This window comes from Manacus vitellinus, unplaced genomic scaffold (assembly GCF_001715985.3).
Source record: "Manacus vitellinus isolate BGI_N305 unplaced genomic scaffold, ASM171598v3 scaffold_30_pilon, whole genome shotgun sequence".
Taxonomy (NCBI): Eukaryota; Metazoa; Chordata; class Aves; order Passeriformes; family Pipridae; genus Manacus; species Manacus vitellinus.
In genome coordinates this window covers 524,879-552,857 of record NW_021940291.1, presented here as the reverse complement: position 1 = coordinate 552,857, position 27,979 = coordinate 524,879, and the positions used below count along the sequence as shown (strand labels likewise).

Below are 27,979 nucleotides of genomic sequence, written 5' to 3'. Positions count from 1 at the left end.
CAATATACATTTCCAGTAATGGGGATTCATTACAATCAAGGCCCAAGGAGCAGTCCATTAAGTGAGAAATTATGTCAATGAAACACCAAGTCCATCCTTACCTCTCTCTCCCATACAAACACAACTGGATTGAACTATTATGGTTTTCTCCAGGTCGTCATCAGTGCTACAGAAAACCATGCAGACCTAAGGACTAACTCCCAGAAAACAGTGACTCTGAGGTATGCAATACATCATACTTCAGGCTACATGAGGCTACTCTTCATGAGGCCAGTCAAGGCTCTGTGGTGACCTGAAGACTACCCAAACTTTAGACTAAACTTAGCAGTTCACTCATGACAGCAAAGAATTTTTGACTGCTGTCTAATCGCTCTGCTGAACTGACAAAGTTAGCTGTACCACACGGCTCAACCCCATCTGAGCCTCCCACTCTGACTGACAGAAATACCTGGAAGACTCCTTGCATGACTTTCAATGGAAACGTTACAGTTTCATCTCATTATCAATGTTCACAGTACAGATAAAGCCATTCTCCAAATTAACTTCTGGATGCATGGAGGACCATCTCATTACAGCTCAGTATCTCAGCCATGTTTCAGTCTATTTTGTTCCTTTTCATGCTGGTTGAAAGCACCAACTACAAGGGTAGGTAAAACTGTTGCCTTGAAAATCTCTAAGGTTGGTTACTGTGTGTGCTCCAAGGGAAAGGGAGTCATAACTGGATTACCTTTCTCTGTGAACAGTGTGGCATTTTTTTATATATTCCTTCCTTCCTTCCTCCCTCCCTTCACCCCCCAAACCAGAGAGATCACAAGACACCAGTATCAGCCATGCTGGGCTCCATGCCAGGAGAATTAATGAAGTGGTGTAATAGCTCACACGGAGGCCTAGTGATTGGCAACACACTTAAAATGCATCTGCAAGGCAGGAGATCATAGCATTGCTGCTGTGTTCTGTTTATTACAGGCACATCTCTTCCGTTCCATTGATTTCTTTATTAGCTTATTTTAAGGCCACAATGTGGGGGCTGGATCTGCTTGAAGCATGGAGGTTTGAATTCCAGCACAGCTTATGGGAAGGAAGTCTCCCTTTGAGACTCCAGATCTGGATGACAGAGCTTGGTGCTAAAAAGAACAGGAACCCTACCGAGAGGTTCCCAAGGAGTTTGAAAAATCCTACAGGGCAACTGAGACTGGGTTGGGAAAGGGAACAATTTTATCTAAAGAGGATAGAGGCTTTTTCGTAACTGCAGGGAGGACTTCATTCCAGAGCCCCATCTAACCTGATCTTTAATGTTTCCATGGACAGGGCATCCACCACCGCTCTGGGAAACCTGTTTCAGTATTTTACAACCCTCAGTGAAAAAAAACTTCTTCCTTATATCTAATCTGTAGTGACACTCTTGTAGTTCAAAACCTTCATCCTATCACAACAGGTCCTGCTAAAAAGCCTGTCCCCATCTTTTTTATAGGACAGCTCCCTTCCAGTACTGAAAGGTGGCAACAAGGTCTCCCTGGAGCCTTCTCCAGGCTGAACAATCCCAACTCTCTCAGTCTGTCCTCATAGGAGAAGTGTTACAGTCCTTCAATCATCTTTGTGGCCTCCTCTGGAGCTGTTCTAACAGGTTGACATCCTTCTTGTGCTGAGGACCCTGCAAAGCTGGATCCAGTGCTCCAGGTGGGGTCCCACCAGTGCAGAGTAGAGGGGTAGCATCACCTCCCTTGACCTGCTGGCTATGATTCTTTTGATGCAGCCCAGGGCAGGGTTGGCTTTCTGGGTTGCAAGTGCACTTTGCTGGGTCATGTCCAGCCTTTCATCCGTCAGTACCCCCAAGTCCTTCTCAGCAGGACTGCTCTGAATTCCTTCATCTCTCAGCCTGTATTGAAGATACTGGGTGTTTCCCTGATCCAGGTGTGGGACATTGTGAGCCTTGCCATCACAGCTCCTTGTTTTTCATCTGTGCTGCTAGGAGCTCAAATCTTGATTAAACATGGACAGGAGAAAATGGGTGGGTCCCAGTATACTCATCAACCAGCATTCTATCATACCATGAACTTCATATAATTTTGCTATCCATTATTCATGACTTGGAAAGCAGGGCCATATGGCCTAGGACTGAGAGGCAGTGGCTGAGCTGTAGAGGGAACCCCAATGGTTCCATGTCTACTCCAAACTGCCTTGGCCTAGAGCACGGACTGAAAAAGCATGGACTGTAATCAGCTGAGGATAGGGCTGAACTCATCAGATTCAGACTACCGAGGGCCAAAAAGAGTAACAGAATCATAGAATCAGCCAGGTAGGAAAGGACCTCTGAGATCATCAAGTCCAACCCTTAATCCACTACCACCATGGTTACTAGACCATGGCACTAAGTGCCACATCCAGTCTCATCTGAAAAACCTCCAGGGATGGAGGATCCACCACTTCCCTGGGCAGCCCATTCCAGTGCCTGATTACTCTCACTGTAAAGAATTTCTTCCTAATATCCAACCTAAACCTCCCCTGGCAGAACTTAAGACCATGCCCTCTTGTCTTACTGATAGTTGCCTGGGAGAAGAGACCAACCCCTACCTGACTACAACCTCCTTTCAGAGAGTTGTAGAGAGTGATGAGGTCTTCCCTGAGCCTCCTCTTCTCCATGCTAAACAGCCCCAGCTCCCTCAGCCTCTCATCATAAGACTTTGCTCGAGTCCCTTCACCAGCCTCGTTGCTCTTCTCTGGACCTGCTCCAGCACCTCAACATCTTTCCTGAACTGAGGGGCCCAGAACTGGACACAGTACTCAAGGTGTGGCCTCACCAGTACTGAGTACAGGGGAAGAATCACTTCCCTGGTCCTGCTGGTCACACTGTTCCTGATACAGGCCAGGATGCCATTGGCCTTCTTGGCCACCTGGGCACACTGCTGGCTCATGTTCAGCTTCCTGTCAATAGTCAGTTTTGTATGGCAGGAAGTGGAAATCTGCTGGTACTGTCTAGTTGCTGAGCTTGCTGTTATAACAAATTCAGACACAGCTAAAAGCTGACATAGTGGTGCCAGGCTGCAGCAGCTTGATGCAGGTGCTGCCCTTGCTACAGTTCATTGCTTCAGCCCCTGCACAGACAACAGGACACCATGCCACAGCACTGGGATGGGGTGGGACACAGTCCAGTGGTGCCCCTAGGGACAATGGTGATGAGAGGGCCTTCCCCTGAAGAGCATGTCCTGTCCCTAGCCAGGCACTCGGGCTTTGCTCAGCTGTCGGGGCTTACTGCCAGCTCCCTTGGAAAGTCCTACAAAGCTCTTGCTGGCAACTGAATTGCCACGGAAATGTCTTTAGATTGCCCCAGCAATATTCCTCCAAGCAGTCTCCTTTGTATGTTTATTCATGCTCTGCTTGTAATTGCAAAGGACCCTGCTTCCTCCCCCTCAGTCCTGCATGTCAGCTGAAACAAAGCAGTGTGGAGCATGAACAGGAAGAGCTGCATGCAAGCAGTCAGTCTAATCAGGACATGCAAGTTCCATTTAAGAACCTCTAGACTAATTTATTTTTTCACTCCCTAATATTTTCAAAGCCTCTTCTTACAATAGTAAGTTATCAAAAACTACATGGTCAGTAAATGCAAACATATATCAGCACATGCAGATGAATCCAAACCTGAAAGCCTTAATTTTTATATCCATATATGACACCTACAGTGGCCTGCTTTTCACTGTACAGCACTTAAGCCTCCTTCTTTTAGCTATCTGATACACTACATGCATATATAAACTTATTATCTTGCTGGGAAATACCAATGTAGTGCGTAGGTCTGCAGGTCTTTAGTGACCCTTACTATAGACAACTTCTGTGTCTGGAATCTGTCACTCATTTTTACAATATGCTTTGAGACACTCACCCACAACTGGTTTCTAACAAGCTGTCCCCAACCTGCAGCGATGCCATCCCGAAGTCTGCTATCCGAATATTGTTCTTTTCATCCAGCAGTAGGTTTTCTGGTTTTAAGTCCCTGTGGCTGTAAAGAGAGGATCAGAATGTGAGTTAAATTATCCACAACAGCTTTCCCACTCTGAAACTTGTTTTTTATCCAGAATAGCACCCAACCTGTTATATTTTAGTTGATTTAATTTTATTTCTAGTTCCAAGAGAACACACATATTCAAGATCCAATCTTTGCAGTATTCTAGACTGTATCCCAGATGCCCACTCCTGATGAATGCAATGCCTGCAGTGCCCTGACAGGAAATGAACATCTTCAACTTCCAGTGATACCAACATAGTATGAGGGAGAAATCGAGGGAAATAGGTGGGAGGAGAATTCCAGCTTGGATTTAGGGCTGATATACTCTGTAATATGCCAGCTCTTTAAGGTAGGAGGCAACACTATCAATATATTCTGTCAACAACATGAAACAAAATGTGTGATATCTAGAGAAAAAACATTATTGATGTAAATGCTACTGCAAAAAGCCCTTATTGGGAGTTGTTTGCATAGGCATATGGCTTTGAAATAATTTTGGGTAATTAGTTTTGATGGAGAACCCCCTTCAACACAGCACTGCTTATAACTGAGGGTGTCAGCGGTGGGAAGGAAAAGAGAGGATTCCCTCCCTTCCATCAAAGCTCCATTCTCTTATTATTTGGCAACACGAGAAGAGTCAGGCAGCCACAGTCTTCAGGATGGCTCTAAATCACAAGTATCATATATTGACTAATTTATTAATCTCCATTAGTCACAGTCAACACCACTGTGCTCCCATGTCTGCTTTTTAGTACTCGGGTGCTTTTGAACATTCACTTGATTTTATATCCAAAGATCTTGCACAAAATTTGTAACGACTTTGTTTTTTGTTTCTTTTTATTTGCAACTCTTGAAAAGTCACAGAGATGAGGGAAGCATTTGGGCCGACCAAAGAAAAAGCTCTTTTCTTGCTTTTGCTTACAAGAAGGCAAAATCAGTCTTTGATGTCTTGCTAATAAAAGGTCCAAACGGGAGCACTTGAACAGGCAGAACAGGCCAGCTTTGGTGGCTGGTCAGAACACAAACCTGTGGGAAAGGGAACAGCCAACAACACGTCCAAGTGTCAGGCTACATTCATTTGCAACAATGATTCAGTAGAAGCAGTTACTCTGATCCAAAACAACTCAGTGTCAGAATAGTCAAGTGACACCCATCATGGAAGGCAGCCTTATCTTCACTGCATTTCCTAAAGACATTCCTCTAGCATTCCTCATGCATGCAAGTGTAATTCTACCTCTATACCAGTGTAAAGGACAGTCACTACCCTCTCAGAGAAACATGAGCAGCATGACAATACCTTGGAAATTAGATCCTCTGATACGCAGAGACCTCTGTGGAATGATCAGTTAGAGACAACTTGTAAATAATGCAGGTCAGTTCTATGTAAAACCAGAGCACACTGTAATAGGACACCTGGGGACTGTAACAATTATTTCCAAAGGAGACTTCCAACAAAACAGTGCACATTCAAAACAGTTACTGGTCATTTACCTTATCACTGAGACCTATGACTCCTTCCCTCTCACTTTTTAAAATTTAGTCTCCAATCTTGTATAAACATGATAAACTCTGCATGTTAAAATGGTCTTGTTAACCATGGGCAAACGATCCTGTAGATAATGGAGCATCATGATTCAGATTTATGCATATTTTCAACTGAAAATCCCAAAAGTGCTTTATCAAATCTATCTTTCACACAGAAATCCCAGCTTTGAGGTAATTGGAGACAGAAGATGTATTAGCTTTAAACTATCAAGATAGGCATAACTGGTTGACAAAAAAATGCAGGAGATGCGTGACAAGGAAAGGTTTCAGAGTCAGTGAATGACCAGCTAATGGTCAGGAAAAGAACCCCTGAACGTCATCATCAAGGACAGCAGTCCTGGACAAAGGCAAGATCATCAACATATGCCAAAGTTTAATATATTCCAGCTCCAGCAGTGAAATGGAATGAAGAGCCCACAGTTCTAAGGCAAGCTAGGAAAGCTGGACACTAATGAGATAGTAATGCGTGATTTAAACTTTCCTCCAGCATACATCCTGGACAGTTCTCATCTTACAACTGCTTTCACTGATGGGGTACTGGGGAGACCTTATCCAACTGGGGCAAAGTGCTGAATTTTCCCTGTTTGAGGACCAGTGGTCAGGGGCCAGTAACAGCTCCCTGTAAAGTGAACGCTGTGCTCGTTTGATGCTATGAAACAAGAAATCTCCCCACAGCTCAAGCTCAGTGTGTCCCCTTCTACCATGCATAGTTTTTCAGTGACTATAGTTATTTTTCAGTGTTGGCAACTGCTCCTGTCTGACTGCTGAACTGATACAGGCTATAGAAGTTGAGGGTGCTGCTGCCTGTGCCTGTTCCACTGTTTGAGTACTGCATGATCTGATATGATTCATATATATATATATATATATATTCAGTCTGTAGCAGGCATACTGCTGACATGTGACTTTTGTATCTAAAAACTGAATGTTTCACTTATCCTAAAATTGTGCAGCTTATTTAGAGAGAAGAGAGAAAACATGTAGGAATCACCAAGGTGGAGCACGACCTAAGCACAGGACATCCACAAGAGTTTCTCCAGCCATAGATGCATGCTCACAACAAAACATCTTATTTCAGGAAAACAGTGCAGCTAAAGGAAATGCAAAAAAGCTCCCCTTCCATGATTCAAAGCTTCCAGCCTTGGTAGATCTGCCACAGGCCCTGGTTGGAACACAGTTTATGTGAATCTTGAACCAGATTCACTCCCAGACCACTGAGAGACAGTGAAAGGGAAGGGATGATGCCTTTGGAAATTAGTACAATATTCACTAGTGGAAAGGAGTCTCCTTCTTCCCATCTCATCCTGTCTTCCCATCAGCTGGGATCCACAACACAGTTTTAGGGAGAATCAAGTGGGAAAACGACGTTCCTGTAGAGTGGCATACATATTGTAGGGGTTTTTTTGAGAGCCATTCCAAGAAAGAGAGGAAAAAGGAGGTGCCACTATCCACATTCCAAACATGGAGTAAGCTTCACCTCACTGTGCTGTGGAAGGCTTTTCCATGAATGACCAGGCTACATGGGCTGATGGAGGTCTTTAAGGAGAGGTGCTGACCCACCTCCCAGCAAGCATTTTGAAAGCTTTAAGTTGGGACTGGGGGACTTGTGGTGAGATAGTATATGTGAAAAAAAAACTGGAGTACCAACAGACCTTAAGGTGCTTTTCTTTCTTTTCCTTCAGACACTCATCAAAATAAAGCCAAGAAAATTATCAGCCCTTCACTATAGAAATATTCACTTCACTGAGAAGAGAGGACAGTGTGGACTCCGTTGAGAATCATTACATTTATTGCTGCCTGGGCCCCAAAATACAAGAACTGTCATATACAGCAGTTTTGTATCTCTCTGACCCTTCTCCATCCCTCTTTCAACACAGTCCCTAATGTCCAGTATGGATGCTTAGCATAGGAATTTCACGGCAGCCTGAGCATGTTTTTTGTATTTTGGCAGTACCGTTCTCAGAGATCAGGGTGCCAGTGGGATTAGACAGTACTTGCACATTCAAACACAAGAGAATTGCATGCCCCAATGAAAATTTTCTTCTAGCTGGAACATTTCTCTGATATCCATCTTTGGACCGCTCTGAATTTGCCGAGGAAGCATCCTGGGGATAGAAGTCAGGCCAAGAGTTTGCACCAGAGTGGCAGAACCAGCATCACTGCCATTGGGAAAGAGACTTCCTCTCTGCATTTGCATTTCCCATCTTTGTATTGCCAGTTTTCCAAATGCCAAGGGGAAGGGAGAGGAACATATGGGAATAGGGAAGGCTTGTTATAATTTACCTAAGAGCCCAGCAGCCTGGACTGCCTAATGCATTCACATTTGAAAAGAATTCTCTTGTGCCAAAATGAAACAAAACAAAACAAAAATCCCACTGTATGTGGTAATTACTTGGCATTAATGGAACAGTGCAGAGTAAATGCATTTAATTTGGTCCCATTCCAGCTGATCTCTCTGGCTCTCCGTGTCTTATACGACCGCATCAACTCCTCTCTCTGCAGGTGAACAGAAGACTCGTTACCCTTTTGTTGTTCTAAAGGCTCTAAAGCTGTAGGAGCTTTATCACATGGCTGGAAAACCAGAAGAAAGCAGCTTCTTTACTGACAAACACAGCAAACTCTCCAATTGAGCCTTGCATATGCTGAGAAAGAATATGACTGAGAAATGCAGCACTGCAAAAGAAGTCAGTGTAAGCCTGATCCATAGTGGCCACAGACTCCCAGAGCTTCTCAACCAAGAAAAGAGCACAAGAGGATGGCCTCAGGAGCAGGCATCCAGCAGGCTTCTGAAGGGAAAGTGAATGAAAGAAAGGGAGCCACTAAACAAGCCATGACAGGGGAAGCACCCACTGTCAGACTCTCTGCAACATCCCCCTTTTAAAAGACACAACAAAGGCTTTACAATTTCCTTGCAGCATAAGATAGATACAAGAGAGCTCTGAAAAAATTGTCCCATGGAAATGCACCATTCTTGGAGATGGTGCATAGAAAATGAAAGGCACATATATGCATTAACATGTTCCAGTTTCCCACTTACACACTGGTCATGCCTGCTTTCTAGTTACTGCCAGAGATGCTATTCAGACAGCTCCCACAGTTCCCTCTGTTGCCATTCCAGTCCATCCTCCTGCTCTGGGAATATCCCTGTACTGAATGTCTGTACTGAAGCAACTGCAGTATACATAAAAAACAGAAGTAAAACAGTCTACTGTCACCCAGGGCTGGCAGAAGAATTTTAGTGTAGGGACAGACTCTAGATTTTGGATTCAGAGGAGCTATGTCACCTGGTATGAGATGATGAACTAAGCCATTATTTTGAAGTGATTTTTGAGCTGAAATGTTCATATTGGTTTCTATGACAACTCATTGTAGGTCACAGATTTCTAACCCAAGAAACCTCTTAATTGGAGTAGTTGCAGGTCATTTGTACTAATCAAATTGGTGGTTACTTCGCAAATGCTTTTCTTACTGACCCCAAACTCCCAGTAGGGCCGGACCACAGAATAATTGTTCTGCACTATGCCTCTTAAAGTGCCTGATGTGATGCAGATAATTTATCAGTAACAGTTAATAGTATGAGAAGCATTATTTTAAATTTCATGAACAGAAAAAGCCTTTAATCTTATTTTCTCCTGCTTCTGCAAATCAGATCCAAACATGTAACTTGTATCTACCTACAGAAGAATCTTTGTTTACAGCCATGGTTGCTATGCTCAAATTTAGTAAGTTTTCACAGAATTCTGCAGAGCAAGTAAATATAACTATAGCTAGGAAAAGGGACAACATCTATAAACATATCAGGAATCCTGGGGAAGGATTTGTATGCATAAAACATTGCTTGCTTTTTTAACAATTATTTTCATTAATCTATTAAAATGTATTGTTTCTCCCTACCAACCTCTCCTCAAAACATATAGTCATGCATTTCAAAGCCAGAACAACTGGTCAGGTCTGATCACTACTGCTGTACTTGCCAGAGAATCTTACCTGGCTATGCTTACAATAAGACTATGCTATTTTTGAGTCTCCAGTGGCTTATATAAAGAAGTAAACTTACAAAAATACATGTTCTCTGACTTTAGCTGAGCTGGTAACTTTGCCTTTGGCACTGCAGCTGCTACACTTGATGGGTTTTCTCCGGTTTCCTGTACAAGGGTTATCTGAAAATTCCTCGCTGTTTTACTGTGAGTCTTGATCACAGATCTGAAACTCCTGGATTCAGGTAATGATTGGTGAATATCAGCTCTCAACAGGGGGAAAACATACCCTTCTCACTTCTGATAGCCTGAAAGAGAACTTGAAAACCTAAAGACTCAAGGACCAGAAAAAAATCCAGAACAGCAACCAACCTTATTAAATTCCACAATTTCTAGACCAATTTCACATTTGGAGGCCTTGAGTCATGATTTCAAACTGTCTAACTGCTGCAGTATTCAGCATTTGACAGAACCTCCCTGCAGAACACCACAGCAGGCTCCTTATGAAGTAAGGCAGAGCAGGAGTCATGAGGAGGGTGGCACTATCTGACAGAACATGGCACCTGGCATTCTTCAGCTTTCTGTGTTTCTCAGAGACACCCCAGATTTGTCGCTAAAAGGATGCTTTCCTTACTGACAGTGCTCTGCAGCTTCTGCCTGCAGGAATATACCAGAGATTTTGGCACTACTGCTGTGAATGTGTTATTTTATGAGGAGCCTTTCCCCCTCTGCACTAAGGGGAAGAACACAAGACAAAGTCAAACAAAGCTCTTATTCATTGCCTCAGCCCTTTAAGTCACACACCCCCATGCCTACGCATGCACATATAGACACACTTCAGCAAGAGCCTTCCTTGTGTGTGCTCGAACAAGCACAGCCCCAGGCAATGAAAGGAGAAAGGGCCCTCATAATTGTCATTTATCAATATTCATAAAGAACCTGCCTTAACCCCTCTTGTGTATGCTCAGGGAAAAAAACCAAAAACCACAAAATGAAACGCAACCAAAATAAAAATAAAATGAAATAATCATCTCACTGCTCATTACCGCAGGGGATTTCCTCTCAATGTCACCACTGCCCTGCGCAGTAATTGGCATTATCTGTTACCTCTGAAGCCATAATAAGGTTTGCCACGGGGCATTTTCTGTAATCATATTTTTATTTGTCAGCTTGTGAGATGCAGACACCGAATATGAGCCCGACCAAAGCCGGAGCCCAGGGCCGGGAGGATGCGCGGCGCCAATCCCCGCTGCCGCCGGTGATGTCACGCCCAGCCAATGCGGCTCCCGCCAGCCCTCCCTCCGCTCCCACCCGCGGCTGCCGCTGCAGCATCCCCAACACCGACATCAAAGAGGCTCTTCCCGAGGAAACCAAGGATTTGTGACCGACCCCAATACGTGCTCCCACATTCTTTCCGACAGAAAATACAGTCGGCGCTGAATTAGCCGAGAGCTCTCCCAGAGTAGGGAGGCAGGACATTCAAAAGGGACTATTGATTTGGGGCACCCAGCAGAGGTATCTTAAAGGCCCTGAATTCAGGAAAGTGGACACCCAGTATTAGGTGAATGGCAGCTTAGGAAAAAAAACAATCCTCATCACCTCTGTCCAAAGAAAACTTCCCAGGCTTGGATGGTCTTAAACTGATGTCTGAGGAACCTCAAGTTCCTCTGCCATTTCTTACACCGCTGCCGAGTGCGTCTGCTCCAGGCACTGCAGAGCAGTGCAGAGCCCTCAGAGCAAGCACAGAGGGAGAGCTGAAGTAGAAGCAATAATGCTGCATCACTGAGCTAACTGCTTGGCTTGCCAGCTCAGGCAAAGCAGCAAGGTAACACAGGATCCCATGAGATACCTCTGCATGGTGCTCAGTTTGCTGCACGGTTGCCTGTGGGTCCCTAGCCTGGCACAGTGCTATGTACACACAGAAGTCCTCAGAGGACCCTACAGTGCGTTATCTATAAGCATTCTCCCGTGGACAACCTATATCATAAAAACCCCATAAGTGACTGCACCACAGAGTGAGGTACATCAAATATTCCCCCATTGTCTCCAGTAAATAGAACAAGAACAGAAAGCACATACATTTTTAAAACAACACACAAACAGACTCAAGCTCTACGCCTATTCTACTTCCTTTTCTCAGCTGCTTGTTTGAAAACACCTCTCAGACAGAGGCTATCTCTCCACACAGGAGCAGCAAAAGCCTTTTACTGATGGGAGGATTGGGGAATCCTTCCTGAATCTCTGATTCGGGAATCCTGGTGCATCAATGCATTTTGAGCAGTGAATGTTGACTGTGGTTACATACTCCTGTGAAAGTAAGCCACAGGTATTTCAGAGTGTTTTGGGAGGTACAGGAAGAAGATGGGACAATGATATGGGGCTGGGGATAGCAGACCATCAATCTATTCTGCCAGTACGTCAGAAGCACACACATTTAGTCATTAACCAAAGCAGAAGCCTTCATTTTTCAACGTGGTCATAACTGGATAACCTGGTTGATGAGATGATTTGTCATTTCACTGCCCCATGACAGGACAAGGTCAGGCTTCATTGCTTAGGAAAGCACATTAACTTTTATACTCACACGCATGCACACATATGTATTTATGCATGCTCTGATTTTCTGATAACTGTCTAGAATACAACTCAGAATCTAATATAACACAGACCACACGAGTCTCAGAGTGACCTGGAGGGAGAGCTTATGATTTACTGCTAACTTATTCAGAACTAGATGCTAGTCAAGTGGGAGTTAGCAAGGAGACAGGGGATTTACTTATTAGTAAGACTACTGCCCACAATCCAATATGTTTAACAGAGGAAAATGGATTCCTCAAGAGAGAAAGGCACTCTGCCTTGAAGATTTCACATATTGTTAAACCTGCAGAGATGCTTGCCTGTCTGTCTGACATGAGACTCACCATGATCCTCACTCAGTTTGTTAAAGTCTCCCAGATCAAGAGGTATCCATCATAAGCCCAAAGGACTAGCATGTATGTGCATATATGCATTTTTTTAGTACAAACTATCCCAATGGAGATTCAGATTTCTCCAGAATATTCATTTGGAAGAGTAAATAATTTCTCTTCAGTTGTACTTAAACATTTTCGAGTCTTCTTGGATTGGATTTCTAAGTATTAAGCCAACTAGGAAACAGAAACATGTATGTATGCAATCCACCAGTGGTTACACTGCCCAGCGTACATAAAAAATAACAGCTCTGCAACCTACCAAGGTTGTATGCTGGTTCTAAAATGGTCAGGATCACTCAGTGCAGTTGATTAGCGGGGAGGAAAAATTGTGGAGTTCATAGAATAAAACTGATCAGACATCTCTGCCAATAGAGTAAACTTAGATCTTCTAGTTAGGGTATGCAACCTGCTCTTGGCCTTTTTGGGAATTTCTCTGACTATTGTAACCCTGACTGTACCAGGTAGACATTGTCCTAAGGACCGTCTCACCCAGATCTACCACCTTTGAACTGTCTCTTCTGCTAACAGTACACTTTTCTCAATATATCCTCAAGAAAGGCTCTTCTTTCCATTCAGAAATACGCTTTCTTTCTGATTACTATTTCCTGTTGAAATGAATCAGAGATGATGGGGGAGGGCTAAAAAAGCAAGTTAAATATTTAAGCATCCATTTTTGCTGTAGCCTTTTATGCTGGGGCCATCTGGTTTGTGAGTTTTCAGCAGAGAACTGGGGGTACAGAAAATCCCTGTAAGGTTGCTGAGAAGTAACCACAAATGCAAATCCAGCTACTGCAATATCTATCTGTGGCCCTTGGCCTCCTGGAGTTGGGGATCTATGGCTGGCTGTGGCTATGGAGAAGCAGTCACGCAGACATAATGTAGATGTTCTCCCTCAGCCAATCTAAATGCAAGGAGATGCATTTATGAGAGCAAGGAGCAGGCAGTTGTGGGTCAGCAGCTATACAGAAACTCTTGTGCTCAGACTGATTACAACAACTTGATTTCAGTATAATTTAAATTACCTAAACTTGCTGGAGATGAAGGAGAAATCGGTCAAATTTAAAACACCACCTGATATCACAGGTTAAACCACACCCGATGGTTAAATAATATGATGGAATTAGAAAGTATAAGAAAATTCTTCCCTACTGGAAAGGAAATTAAAGGCAATGGTGACTCAAATGCCCAGAAGGGACTCAGTGAAGGTTGCCAAAAGCCAGCAGGTTTTCAAAAAATGAAGGAAGCCGTAAAATGACTTTGTTGTATTTGCAATTGTCCCAGGTTTCTTCAGGGATTCATTTTGATATAGTGTATATAATCTTAATTATTAGTAAGTGTCCCAAAAATTATGGAAATGAAACTGTTTTTCTTTGGTAGTTTTGGTTTTTCTGTTTAAAGCATCACCTGTGAATGAATTCTCCTCCAGTGAAAAATGACAGACAATCTTCTCCATGAAAAGTCCATCTGTGACTGGTACATTGTCTCATAGATGGTCAAGAATTAAAAAATACATCAGTATTTTACCCAATGCTTTTAGAGCTTTACAACATCAGTAATTTATCAGAAAGTAAAAATATCAAGGTAAGATCCCCTTACTATGTGCTTTTATGTAACAGGTAACTCCTGTGGAAATGGCTGTACTCACCATATTGAATGACTATGGCAGAAGTCTAAAGCAGAGATGATTTGTCGGAAGAACTTCCTGGCTTCTTTTGGTGTCAATCTTCCCTTTTTTACGAGATAGTCGAAGAGCTCCCCACCTGACACATGTTCTAGCACCAAATACCTAGAAAATAACAAAGCCAGGATTTTGTAAGTACGTGATCATATCAACCCCTTCACAGTCACACAGTTGCACACAAACACTTCTGTTTATGGTCAAGGAGATCAGTGCTTCTACATAGTGGTCAAGGAGAACACTTCCAGAAATAACAGCGGAGGAGAATCAGAATTTTAAAATCAGGAGCGATTAGTATTTTTAACAGGGGTCCTGCAAACTTCAGACCTGACACTGTTGGATTCAGCGTCTAATATCATAGTGAGAGAGAATCAAGAAGCAAAAAGTTACTCAAAAGACCGGAGGGGAAGAAGAGAATAATCAGGAATAAGGTTCCACAGCAGCTCTTCAAGCTACAGTGGAGTAAGACTGTGTACCAGGAAGCCTCAGGTCCTTTAACCAAGCTGACAGTTTTTTCATAAAACAGCTGTAGTAAAGCTTCACTCAGAAAGAATCAGACAGATGTCAACAAATTAGAGCAAATTAAAAAAAAGGTGAACCATGTAAATTATGGAAAAAAAAAACCAACATGTGTGTAACCTACATAAAAGATTCAGATTTTGCTGCTGAACACCAGTTATTTGCTGGAGTAGCTTCCTGTCCTTGCAACTCAAATGTGAAAAATGTGACACTGAGTGAATAAATACGGCACGAAGGGGGTCTAAGAGCGATAGAGGAAATTCCAGGCCTCATATTGCACTCCTGGCAGTCATAGAGCAAAAAGTAAAACCTTCTGCAAGGAAAGAACTTGCCATAGGTGGACCATCTTGCTGTAAGTTGGGGAAATGAAAGGCAGCCAAGCAGAGGAAAACAGTATAAATCTCTGGAAATGTTGCCGAATAGTGGGAATGAAACAGTTTTTCCAGGAAAGTGGCAGGAACGCCATCAACAGAACCACTTAAAAACAAACCAGATACAATATGGACTAAGAAAGAGGATTGCTTGAAATCTCCATAAACTTTTTCCATCTCCATTATGATTTTGGGGCCTAGCGTCTCCTCGCTTTTTTTGCTTCGTCCATGCTATTTTAATACAGAATGAAGAAATTACAGAGTGAGATAATTTACCCAGAATCTGAAATAACAAGTATAAACATCAGTGTAAAGCATCAACGTACAGGTGAACAGTGGATTCACACCTTTGGCAATTTGTTTGCAAGACACCACCAGAAAACTTGCAAACAAGAATTAGTTATTTTTCCAATACATTTCCAGTACATTTTTTGAATGTACTGCTCAGTCCCTGCCTCCCAACAGCACAGCAGACCAGGTTGAACTGTACGTGCACTATGATCCATCAATCCTGCTTTACAGTAGGATAGTTTTACTACCAGCATTAATCCACTTCTTCAAATTTGAGTGGACAATGAAAAATAATTAATCCAGAATACTGTCTTTTCTGTACCTCAAGCAGCATAACCTCCAAGGAAATTTCTGAATTTGAAATGGAAAGTGAAGAAGACTGTTATCAATTTGGAGTCTTAATTATTACTGTTTTCAATGCTTCCAAAAAGATAGGACAGAAGAAGGACTAAAAGCAGTTCTGAGGAAAGTAAAACTGCCTTAATGATAATGGCATTAGCCTTGAAGTTGCAAAAGTGGAACCTGGGTTCCTGGTTAATCATCAGCTCCTGAGCAACTTCCATGTGTCAGTTCTCACCTAATATATGGAGAAAGCGCTTCCCTGACTTACAGAAATAAAGTAAAATCTGCAGTAAGACAGACATTAATACTGTCTTCCAGTTAAATATGTACTAAGAAAGCACAAAAAATGGACAACAAAATGAAATTATAAACTTTAGGGAATTTTTTATTTTCTGCATTTTTTATCAAAATAGAAACATTTACAAGAAATATGGTAATACTGAATTTCCCCTCTTTCATTAAAATGAGTAAAAAAAGAAAAATCTTAACTTGAAAATCACATTTGGAATATGTGGTTTATCTTCTCTCAAAGACAGATGAGTAGTTACTAGACTGTCTACTGAGTACACCTTGGTAACTTGGAGATCGCTGTGTATTCACATTACATTTTTTGAGTAAGTCATTGAAATGCTCAGAAGAAAGCTGATATGCAGTAACCAGAGGCACTGGGGTATCCACATGGTCAAGTCCCAGTCCTTGCTGTCTAAGCCTTGGCTAGGAGACAATCTGATAAGAGGGTTTGCTATATAATTCATTCTCTGTCTCACATTAGAGACAGATGTGGCTAACTATCCAATATGGCAGACTCAAGCCTAGCACAGAATCAATCCTAAGATTCCTCTTGACAGCTCCCTCTCTCACTGTGCCCAGCAGAAGCTGGATACCAGCAGTGCATCTTGCCCCCAAAATTCAAATTGCTAGCTGCTTTCCTTTTCTGGGACGTATATTACAAAGATGATTGCAGTTACAGGCATATAGAACACCCTCCACACTGCTTTCAAATGTGCAGTTTTGGAAAATTACAGACCCAGCATTTCTGTCACCCACAGCAGGAACTGCAAAGCAATTTATTTTCATCAACTTCATCTTATTAAAAACACTCAACAAAAATGCACTGACACGTTGTATGAAAAATAAAACAAATTGAAAGACAGGGAGCATTTACAAGGTTATTCATTTTTTGCTTGCCACCTAGAAGCACTAGATATAATAATGGAAATGAACAGGGGAGAGCATTTGAAAAAGATTTGTGCCTATGACAACTCAAGGGACACAGAGAAGCACAGCGACGATGTATTCTGATCTGACAAAGCCCCCAACGTGACATGAGTGAGAAGGACGACAAACACATTCCCCAGTGGATGAGTGCAAGATATAAATGCTGCAGGAATCACTCCACAAGTACTACATGGCTATGTTGCAGCTAGGATTCCTGAGTTCAGATTTGCAGCTGGTCACCCACCAACCCTGTTCCCGCTAGTATGACATGGGTTTTTTAGGATAGCCCCCAACTAGGAGATTTTCCATTAAACAAGGGCATAATTCAGCACCTGCCTCCATCTCTGTGCAAGCCAATGTTCTGCTGGCACAATTCATGGCACAGTAGTAGTACACTTGTTATTTCCAAACAGGACAGCAAGAGGGGTTTAAACATTTCCAAGTGTTGCACCGGTTCTAACTATCACTGCACAGCTTACACAAACCCCACTAAGTGTTGTATATCTGTATGTATCCATCTGTGTATGTGTGAGTGTGCCTAAGTGACTCCACAGAAGAAGAGAATAAACACTCCGAAAAGCCAAACAGAAAAAGCAAGGGAAAGAACATTATTCCAGAGGCTGGAAAATAAGGCATACAGACACTACATCTTTCCTGAATCCATGGCACAGAAAAGAATCCAGATCTCCTGAGCTCACATCAGTGTCTAAAATCCTTTACTTTAGCAAAGTGCTATAGGATTGGAAGTATGCCAATGCCAGCTCTTGGAGGATCTAGGAGAAGGTAAATAACACATAGCCTCTAGGGGTGAAAAACACTAAGAAGCATTTTCCTGAGTTTCCTTTCCCTTTTATCTTCCCCAGATATGACAGGTTCTCATTTCACTATAGTACTACTTTTCCCATTTATTCTAAGCAAGTAAGCAAATTCTAAAAATCCTGGAACAGTAACCAGAACTACTCTCCTATTACATTTAGAGATGAAAAGCAACTTATTGGTGAATGAAGCTTTTATTTATTTATTTTTTTAATCCTATCTATGTAAGATTGACAGCATCAGTCCTCCCATTGTGAAAACATAAGAAAACCCACTCTGTAAGAGTCATTGCAAGGAGGTTCAAGGAAAGGAAAGACCCAGCCTCTGGCTGGCGGCATGCACGCTACATGCTGGGATAATACAGAGAGGACCTATATTAGGACAAATGATGCTGTAAAAGCACTTAGGTCTCACATGTTGGATGCTCTGGACACACACCAGCTCTTCTAATCCTTGCATTTCACATGAGAGAAGCAAGTATTAACAAGCATTAACCTCCTGTTCTTTACTGATAGGGAACTGTGAAGCAAAGTGACTTGTCCGGAGTTACAGTCGCCCAGTATCAGAGCTGAGATTAGCAGCTGTGGTCCCTTGTGCCTTCTACTCCATGCTGTACCCACCACCAATTTCCCCTCTGCTTGCTACGACACTGGAAAAGCCAGAAAACATCAGGGTTCTGCAACTCAATATGAAACCAAGTGCATGCTAAAAATAAATTCTCGATTACTTTTCCTCACTAGATATATTCTTTATGAGGTCGCAAATATTTTCACAGGCCACAGCTTGCTTTCATAAAGACACCGAGGTCCACGTCTTGTATTAGTATCTTATGTCCCTGCTACAAGCCAAGACATGAAACTAAAAATCTCCGATTAAGTTTCAGAGCCTGAAGGAGACAAGACTTTGGTCTTTAAAAACAAAGAAGCTGAATACTAAATACAAGAATAATTTTGTTGATTGGAGAGGAACAGAGAGATTGCATCCAGCAGCATTCTATCTATTCCCTTTGTCATTTCTCCATCTGCATCCCATCATTACCACCTCCTCAATGAAAGATTCTGAATTTCTAACCTCAAATGACCCACTACATATCATATCAGAGATATGCACACAGCTTATAAAAGCAAGTTTAGAATAATCCTAGGCTCTTTTTTTTCTTTTTAGTTCATTCCATTTACTCTTTCAGAAACCAAAACAGTAAAGAAGGCTTTTAGGGTGGGTGTTAACTTTGACTCAGGCTTTCTTCAGGTCCCTATGCCTTGGTTGTACTGGTATCTTTTATATGTTTTCTTTATTATACCTCTAAGATAAGGGTTTTCCTATCCATCCAGATAGATAAACTTTCATGTCTAATTTTAGCTAGATATCTTGACTCTGAATTAATTCATCATTATATCTTTGATAAACACATTCTAGCTCCACTTTTGGTGATGCAAAATAGATATCAGACCATCACAGAAATATAATTTTCTTAGCCACTTTGACCACTCCTTCCATGCCTCCATCATCCTCTTTTTTTTATACTTCATCTAACATGAACTAGCTTTCTTCATTTCTTGTAGCCCCTTCTGTAAGCAATTTAGAATCTCTTCCTTGGCCTTTGTGGTTGAGTTCTGGCCCTGACCAGCCTTCAAAGCCAAGTTCTATCATCCACTTCTCAAGTATCCAGACAAACAATTCTGTGCTCTCATAACATTCCCTCGACACTTGGAAGAGGATCACTGTTAATGATAGAGCTACATCATCGTTTTTCTTCAGCTCCTTCCTGAAGACTGTTCTATGCTGTGATATTTGACAGCAGCTTGGACTTCCCCTTCAAAACAGCTGATTTGTGTTTTAGATTGTAAGCTGGATTTGTCCCATTCTTGTCCAGTGCCAGCACAGCAAGGACTTCTCAATGAGCAGTACTGTTGCTCTACACTATTATGAAGACATCACTTAAAACAGCAAAAAAGACACTTTTTGTTATTATTTCTCCTTTCCACCTGGTGGACTATGCTACAACTTGTTAAAAGGTACCTTTGCCCAAGCCCTAGGGAGCTTTAAAGAATAAGTCACAGAGCCCTCACTGAGGCAAGGCAGCTACATGCTACCTACAAGTCAGAACTGTAACTAAAGGAACAGGCTGGCTCTGAGCAATGCCTGGAAAAATGCTGTTAAAGAAAGACTAACTGGCACAGAGAGCACCAGGACCATGCACTACCAGATATTCCTGGCAAAATAACAAACACACCAGATCTGTAAAGAATGAAAAGCTGTCTCTTAGCCATTAGCAAAAATGGTGTTAAATACTAAAATTCTTGCCAGATGGATTGCCTGAAGCAGCCCATCACTGTGTGGGTAAGCAGCTCTTGTTTTCTCAGGACAATTTACAAGACATTCACAGCTACAACAATTAGGTCCTCTGGGGCAATACAAATGTATTTATTATTATAAAAGTGTTAAATGGAGAGAGATCTCTAGATGAAAGCTCATGTTGAAACACAAACTATTTCAGGTAAGCATTATAAATACAACAAAAGACAGACTACCAAGAAACATTCTCTGATGCTCTAGGAATGGTAGCCAATTCACAGAGCTTCTTGGTTTGGTCAGGCAAGAGAAGGTTTATTTATGAGTGCTTGCAATTAGGGGTGTAGTGGGGAACCAGTTAATAATTTATTTTTTATTAAATGGTGTGACATTTACATATAATGCACAGCCTTGCTTAAACCTAAACAAGTAGGTTCTTCTTCATGAGTCTGAATGTACCACTGGGTACCATCAAGCACCACTGGGTGATGTCCTAGAACTCTTACTGTGCCAGAATTAGATTAGATATTCATTTGGCACTAACTAGTTTTTAAGATGCACAACTTCAGGTGTGCACTCCAGCAAGATGTAAAACCCAGATGCAGTTATACAGAAAGACACACACACAAATACATAAAAAACACCGGCAGAATCCCTGTTTGCTTCCTCTGCACTCAAGAGTTTAGCATTTTGTGACGCCTATGGGTAAGACATACGATAAAATGACCACGCCTGCTGAGAAGCTCACTACATTTCAAAGCTCTGGTGCATCAGCAAGGGATCTATTGGAAATAGCAGACTGACAAAGAAAAGCCTCTAGAAGAAAAAAAACCTGGTGATTCCTCTTCCATGCTACCACCCTACTTGCAAAATGTCCTTCCATACATATATATATGACTGAACATATGCGTAACACAGAAGAGGTTAAAAGTTGCCCAGCCCAGGCTGACACACTCTGTAGTTCTTTGACAGCTTTTTCTCTGCACTGTTTTCTATTGATTAAATAACCTCTATCAGATATTAAGCCCCTTGTTATTGGCACAGTCTATAAATTATTCAGAAGTTATATAAATTCTTATGGCAGGCATGAATTTTTAAACCCTAATTTGGCACTGGGCCACAAGCTCTATGTTTTTTTATTTTTTTTCCTTGCCTGCAAGAAAATGTGCATGCATTATATCTCTTTTTTTCTAAAAGACAATTTTAACTCTAGGTTCCATGTTTGAATGGAGATTATATTTGATTGTTCATTACATTTGGACACGAACAGGTTGTGGCTTTTGGGGAAAAGAGGTAGTAGAAGACTACACAGTTGCATTCTGTATCTTTGATTTGTTTGGGTTGAAAAGTGTTTTGAGTAGCGCCTTCACGGTGTGTAGTCACGTGCGCCAAAGTACTGCAGCAGCCATCCTATCTGGCACACGATATGGAATGGATCTAGCCAGAGAGATCCTCAGCACAGGTCGGGAAGAGCTGAGACAACACCCATCAGGTCACTGCTGCAATTCTGCTAGTGACTGTATACTTTGGAGTTTTCTTCTTCAGAGCTAAGTGGCCTTTGCTGTTACAACTAGGGCCCAGAGACACATAACTCTGCCTACCAAATTCTAAAAGAGAAGTTAGGCATTTGAATACACTGTTATTCTCAAGCTCCATCTCCCGTTGCTCATGTCACATGGGCCTGTTTTCTCCCAAGCCCAGCCATCATGGCCTAGAAGGTATCCAAGCACATCAGGCAGTGAGCAAAAGATAAAGTCAGGCTTTTGGGTAGAGCTTATTAAGACTGCATTGCACAGGGTGCAGCATTAATCATCACCACCCCTGTGCAAGCCAGGCTGGCATTCCTCCTGCAAATGCTGACACCTGTCCTTGTTGCAGCACCCGCTCCCCTTCCTGGCTTCTATCCAGCTCCTTGTCCAGCCCACCCTGAACTCAAAACTTCTTGTGTGCTGGCTCCACTCCTACTGCTGACTGGCTTTCCTTTGACTACACATGCTTGTAGTTCCAGACAGTACTAAAACATGTCAAGAGCACAAGACAAGGGGTCAAAGTAGTTGGTTACTAATATTTCTCTTTGTTCTAATCAAGGCTGAGATAGAATGCCATTTTGCCTTCCAATCCTGCTTTGTTTTCTTTCCCTGTATTCACAGCACCTGACACCCCACAGCCTAACCACCAAGAAGCATACCTACCACAAAATTTATTTTCAGAGCGGGACCCTTGGAGCCACTCCAACTTTCTGAACCCTCATTCTACCTTTAGATAGGTTTCCCTGCAGATTGACTGAATGCCAAAGTCTTTGCCTACCACTAACAGAAGAACACACAGTGCCTCTTTTTTCCTCTTTCTTGCATCCTCTGGCACCTCACAGTTAGTTCAACAAAAATAAACAGAATTACAGGAAAACCCTGCAGGAGAGGACTGGCAGCACAAAGGCCTCTGCAGACACCACCAGAGTTGTACGTCTTCAACTCCTGCTGTCAGCTGATCTTGTATAAGCCAGAAACTTAAGTTGTGTGTGGGCAGGAGGACGTCTTAATTTTGTTATCTGGTTCATTGTGATGCACCTTCACCTCTGTAATCAGGAGGTGGTGTGTTGTGTACATTGCAGTGAGGCTTGGGCCCTTGCCCAGCGATAGCATTGTACTACTGAATGATGAGAAAGGTACTTGGAGAAGGTGCTGATGAATGCATGGTACACTTCAGAGAACAGCAGCCTGGCATCCACTCCTTCTCTCAAAACAGATTCTTGCTTAAAATGCTGATCAAGCTGTACAAGATAGAGATTTAAAATAAACGCTGCCAAAAAATTTGAAAATTTGAAATCTTAAATGTGAAGATTTCAAAATTAATCAGTATAAATCTACACACAAATATCTGTATGCACCCAGAAACAGAAATTTACAGATATATATATACAGCTAGATAGAGATATAGATATATAAACATGGATGGAAAGGCAATAGAGAAATATCAGTATAAACATCCGAAAGAAAACATGGAGTGGTCCTAGTATGGTATTTTTCTATTTTATTTCTGCTCCACACCAAACCCCTGGCAATTTAAACTAAATAGCTAATCAAATGAGTTCAAAACAGATAATGCCACCTCTGTTGGGGGTTCTGCAATAGAACTGTATCAGTTAGCTTTATCCCCTCTGGAATGGCAAGTTCCATCTACTGTGGACTGTATGATAGCACTTAGTTTGCTATGCTAACAGCTCCTCCAACAGTGGGACAATTGCTTTTCTATGATCAAAACAAAAGCTAACTGTACTGCATAAAACACAGTAAATGAAATGCAGTAAATATATATAACAGAGATTTAAGAATAAAGCATAAGATTTCTTCCTAGAAAACATACGAGCCAGTCCTTTCATGAAGGACTGGGCTTTGCATGTTTCCTCTTCTTTAATCCTCAACAAGTCTGCTAATGAGAATCTCCTGCTCATTCATTCACAGTGGTAGTGCTGCTAACAGTGTACGAACTCCACCTTCCTCTCCAGTCGCTACACAAACACTGTGTAGGGTCAGTTCAGGAAAGACCTTTTCTATACACAGCACAGAGAAAATAGGACCATCACCCAGGTTCACACAGTTCATATGCAACGCAGAAACCGTGTGACCAAAGGAGTGTGTCCCCTCTGATGATAGGCATTACAGAACACACAGAAACTTTGTTACTGACTTACTCAGTCCCTTAGTTCATTAGTACGTGCCCCATTCCTGGAAGTGTCCAAGGTCAGGTTGGATGGGGCTCTGAGCAACCTGATCTAATCAAAGGTGTCCCTGCCCATGGCAGGCAGGTTGGAATGAGATGATTTAAGGTCCCTTCCAAACAAACCCGTTCTGTGATGATTCCATGATTTACATTACCCTAAAATTCCTGACTATCTGAACTTCTTTACTCAAAATGACTGGTACACACACAAATTTTGGTAGCTCACTGATCATGTCCTGTACCAGGCCACTTTGACTCATTCTTGATATTTAAAATTGGAGGACGAGCCCCCTTCCTGGATGTTTTGTCTATTAACATTATATGATGGGAGAGAGGGAGGCATTGAACGTCTATGGTTATTTCTAAATTATCTATTACTGTGGACTCCCAACCTTGCTTGAAGGCCATCAGCATCATCGTACAACAAACACAAAATAATTCACCTGTCAGTAATACTGCTCGTTTGGCCAACAAAATGTATATCTGAGGTGGTATATCAGTACACTTACAGAGAGCCTCAGTGCAACCATGTTTTCCCCCACGCTCCTAGATCTATAGTCCACAGTCTTACTAAATAAGATAACTCAAAATGCTGGATAAAGAGCATTTAGAGCATTAAATCTTAGATCTCATAGCTTTCTCCATCTCTCCAACCATCTTGGCAAAAAGAACCCGACTAAAACAAACAGAGAAAGACTGCTTGGCTAACACACATATGTTAACAGATTTTTATTATTATTTTTTAAAACTCATTTTCAGTGTTAAATAAACTGTGGAAAAAGGATTTGATTCATGGTTGCATTAGGAATCTACTCAACCAAAGCCTCTTGTCACAAATTAAATCATAAACTAAAAGTCAAACATGATTTGTGAAATTAACATTTATCGAGGAAATACTCCCCAGCGCTGCATTGTGATTAGTCTCTGGCTTCTGAAATATCACCCATAATTCATGAGCTCCTCTGAAACCATGCCACTGCTGTTACTGCTGAGATGGCATGCATGATGGAAAGGTGCTGCCACCACCAGAGAGCAATCCCTTTTTTGATGCTGGTGATAACCAGAGGTCACCATGTCTATTACTTGGGAAAGTACATGCACACACACTTCTCGGCCCCCACACACTTGTAATACCTCACCCCTCCATAGGCACTCTCTTCCACGTCTCAGATTTATCCAAGGCCACAGTTGTTTCTAATTCTGAACATGGAAGCTTGGCAGGAGCTCTGCATTGTGCCCTTTCTTTAAAATAGTGACTAATAAAAAATGAAACATAATTAACAGTCATTGGTTCTTTCAGAATCAGTGTCTTTCAGCAGAGGGTGTCTTTTCAGGGGGATTCAGACAGCTTAATCTTACAGGTAAAGGAGCTACAGCACAAAGCAGACTCAGCGGTTGTTAAAGGCTAAATGGTCACTGGGAAAGCATGCTTTGGAGCCCAACATTTTTAGAAGCCAGGATATCCAGATACAGCTTAAAGATATGGGATGCTTTTCTTTTCAAGGTGATCTTCATCAGGAAGATATTTTCCTGCCAAGAAATGCAGTATTTTTTTGGAAATAATGGTGTAACACCATCCCCACTGCTCTGAGCACTAGATATCTTTCACAAGGAGTAGAACAGCCCCCAAGTCTTTTGGAGTAAAGAAGGAGAGGTCAGTTCAGCTGCTGGCTGCACAGGCATCTAGAGCATTAATAAAGCTTCAGCAGCTTTAAAACACATCCCCTCATGGCCCTTCTCCTGCATGTATTCATACATTGTCACTGCTGCTAAAGTATACCACACCTATCTGGAACACATCAGCTCTACGCTATGTTTATGTTAAGTGTGTGCATACCTAGGATTACACAACATAGAAACAAATAAAGATCACAAAGAGGAATATTTTCTCTATCTTAATCAAAAGAAAGCCTTGGGCCTCATTCTACCCCCCCCCCCGTTAAACCAGAATACAGAGGAATGTACTTTCACCAACGGTGCCTCTCTTTTCAGGATTAAAGGAAAACTTACTCCCTGTAAAGCCTGATATTCCACTGCTACCATTCTGCACACAGAAAAGGCTGTGTTAGATCTGGGCCTCTGTCCTCAGCTGGGGTAAACTGGGCTTCATGGAGCCATGACCATTTATGCCACTGAGGACAGAGCACTGAGCATGCAGCTCTGAGAACACCTGAGCCAGCTTCCACCCAGTGCCTGCACAAGCTCTTTCTGGCAACTGCATTTCACTGTGGATGGCAGGCTCTGCCCCAAAGGAGTGTGGGGAATCCAAAAGAAATTACTGCCTGCTCTACTAACCTAACCCTTAGGCAAAGAGGTCTCACTTCTCAGAACAGTAATTCATTGCTCCAGTAACAAGACTGGCTGAATAGTCCATAAGGGACTGTTACTTCCATTCAACACACTTTCTTTAGATAAACAGTCATTCCCTTCTTGTGTTGTGACATTAAAAAGAAGTCACCAATGGATAGTGGCTTTTAAAAACTGTTTAACCTTCCTTTAACCACTCTCTTCTACTTGTAATAACCTGTTAAAAAGCTGAAAATAACACTAAGTTCCCTACTGGGTCACCATTTTCCGTTTGGAGAACATTGATTTTTTTTTTCCTGTTGTACCAAGATTAATGTGGCCTGTTTGTTTGACAACAGATCCAACATATCTAGTGCCCTAAATCAAGCTAAAATGCTTGTCTGTGGACAACATCCCTGTCTACCACTGGTAATGATTTGGGGAGAAAAAAATCTTAAAAAAAAAAAAAGCTTTGCTACATAGCTGTTACTACTGAACCATCAGGAGATTTCACTGGCCCTTCAAAACAAAAACTGTTATTGATGGGGAAAATTTAAAACACTTTTAATGAGAGTTGAGGGTTTCAATGAAAACTGTTAGGCAAAGGAGGTTATCCAAATTACACACTGTAAGACTATTACAGCTTTGATTCAAAATGGTTCCAGATCTTACATGTACAAACCTTTCTCCTCTTTTGCTGTTTGATAGAAAATATTGGTTTGTCCTCTCTCCTCCATTTTAAATAAAAAAAGAAACAGCATATAAGTAAAGGCTCACTCCAAAGAAGACACTGAGGTGCTGGAGCACGTCCACAGAGGGACAACAGAGCTGATGAAGGGTCTGGAGCACAAGTCTTATGAGAAGTGGTTGAGGGAGTTGGGGCTGTTTAGCCTGGAGAGAAGGATGCTCAGGGGTGACCTTATCACTCCCTACAACTACCTGAAAGGAGGCTGTAGACAGGTTGGTCTCTTGTCCCAGTTAACAAGTGACAGGATGAGGGGAAATGGCCTTAAGTTGCACCAAGGGAGGTTTGGATTGGATATCAGGAAAAATTTCTTCACTGAAAGAATGGTCAGGCATTGAAACAGGTTGTCCAGGGAAATGGTGGAATCATCATCCCTGGAAATGTTCAAAAAACATGTGGACCTGGCACCCAGGAACATGGTTTAGTGGTGAGTATGGTGGCACCAGGTTAATGGTTGGATGATGATGTTAGATATATTTTCCAATCTTAATGATTCTATGAAAGTACAGAGAAAATGAGAAAAAAACAGGGAAGTAATGAGTGTTCGTTCCTCATCCAAGTACCAAATATCAAACAGACACCAGCAGAGGGTGAAAACACACCTGTTCCATTCTTCCAGAAATGTTACCAAGTTCCAAACCCCTGATCTCCCTCCCTTCCTTCCTCCTTCCCTTCCCCTTTCTCTGGCAAAAGCCAGTAATACCTACAAATATTTTTTATTTTCGTAAACATCATGCAGCTTTAAAACGTGGGGATGTTCTATCAACTTCAGGATGGCTATTTCCCGCTCCACCTGGAAGAAAGAAAAAGAAACAGAGAAGGTTAGAAGCTTGGTCTCAGAGTACATTAGATATCATCACACATTTTCTTCTCATTTATTCATTTTCCACTCCTCTTTATATGCAGAGGATATGGAAAATTGTAACAATGCATCTTATTTAGCACTCACGTAACTTAAGAAAAATTCAATTTATTCAGTCTCAGCACTCCCTGCCCTGCAGAACAGGAAACCAGCAAAATTTCAAGGTTGAAGGAAAAGTCCCAAATCTACAACAGAAAATTAGCTGTGGGAGTTAAATGAGCATTCAAGGCTGCTCCTGCCTAACAATCCAAAGGCAATGACATATTTTCAAAGCACAGAAACTCTTAAGATGTCATGTAGGGCTCTCCTGACCTTCCACAGCCATGCTGCACTATGTATTGCATA

The 27,979-nt window shown here is 42.0% G+C and overlaps 1 protein-coding gene across 11 annotated transcripts in view; it reads right to left on the bottom strand.

Moving 5' to 3' along the window:
- BRSK2 (BR serine/threonine kinase 2) overlaps positions 1–27,979 on the bottom strand; it is a 316,083-nt gene that overhangs the window by 80,387 nt on the left and 207,717 nt on the right. For all 11 annotated transcript variants that reach the window (XM_018076101.3, XM_018076103.3, XM_018076104.3 and 8 more), the window contains exons 3-5: positions 27,480–27,565; positions 14,140–14,280; positions 3,878–3,994 (exon numbers count right to left, since the gene is read on the bottom strand). In XM_018076101.3, the coding sequence (XP_017931590.1) occupies positions 3,878–3,994; positions 14,140–14,280; positions 27,480–27,565 (344 nt within the window). The remainder of the gene's footprint in view (positions 1–3,877; positions 3,995–14,139; positions 14,281–27,479; positions 27,566–27,979) is intronic.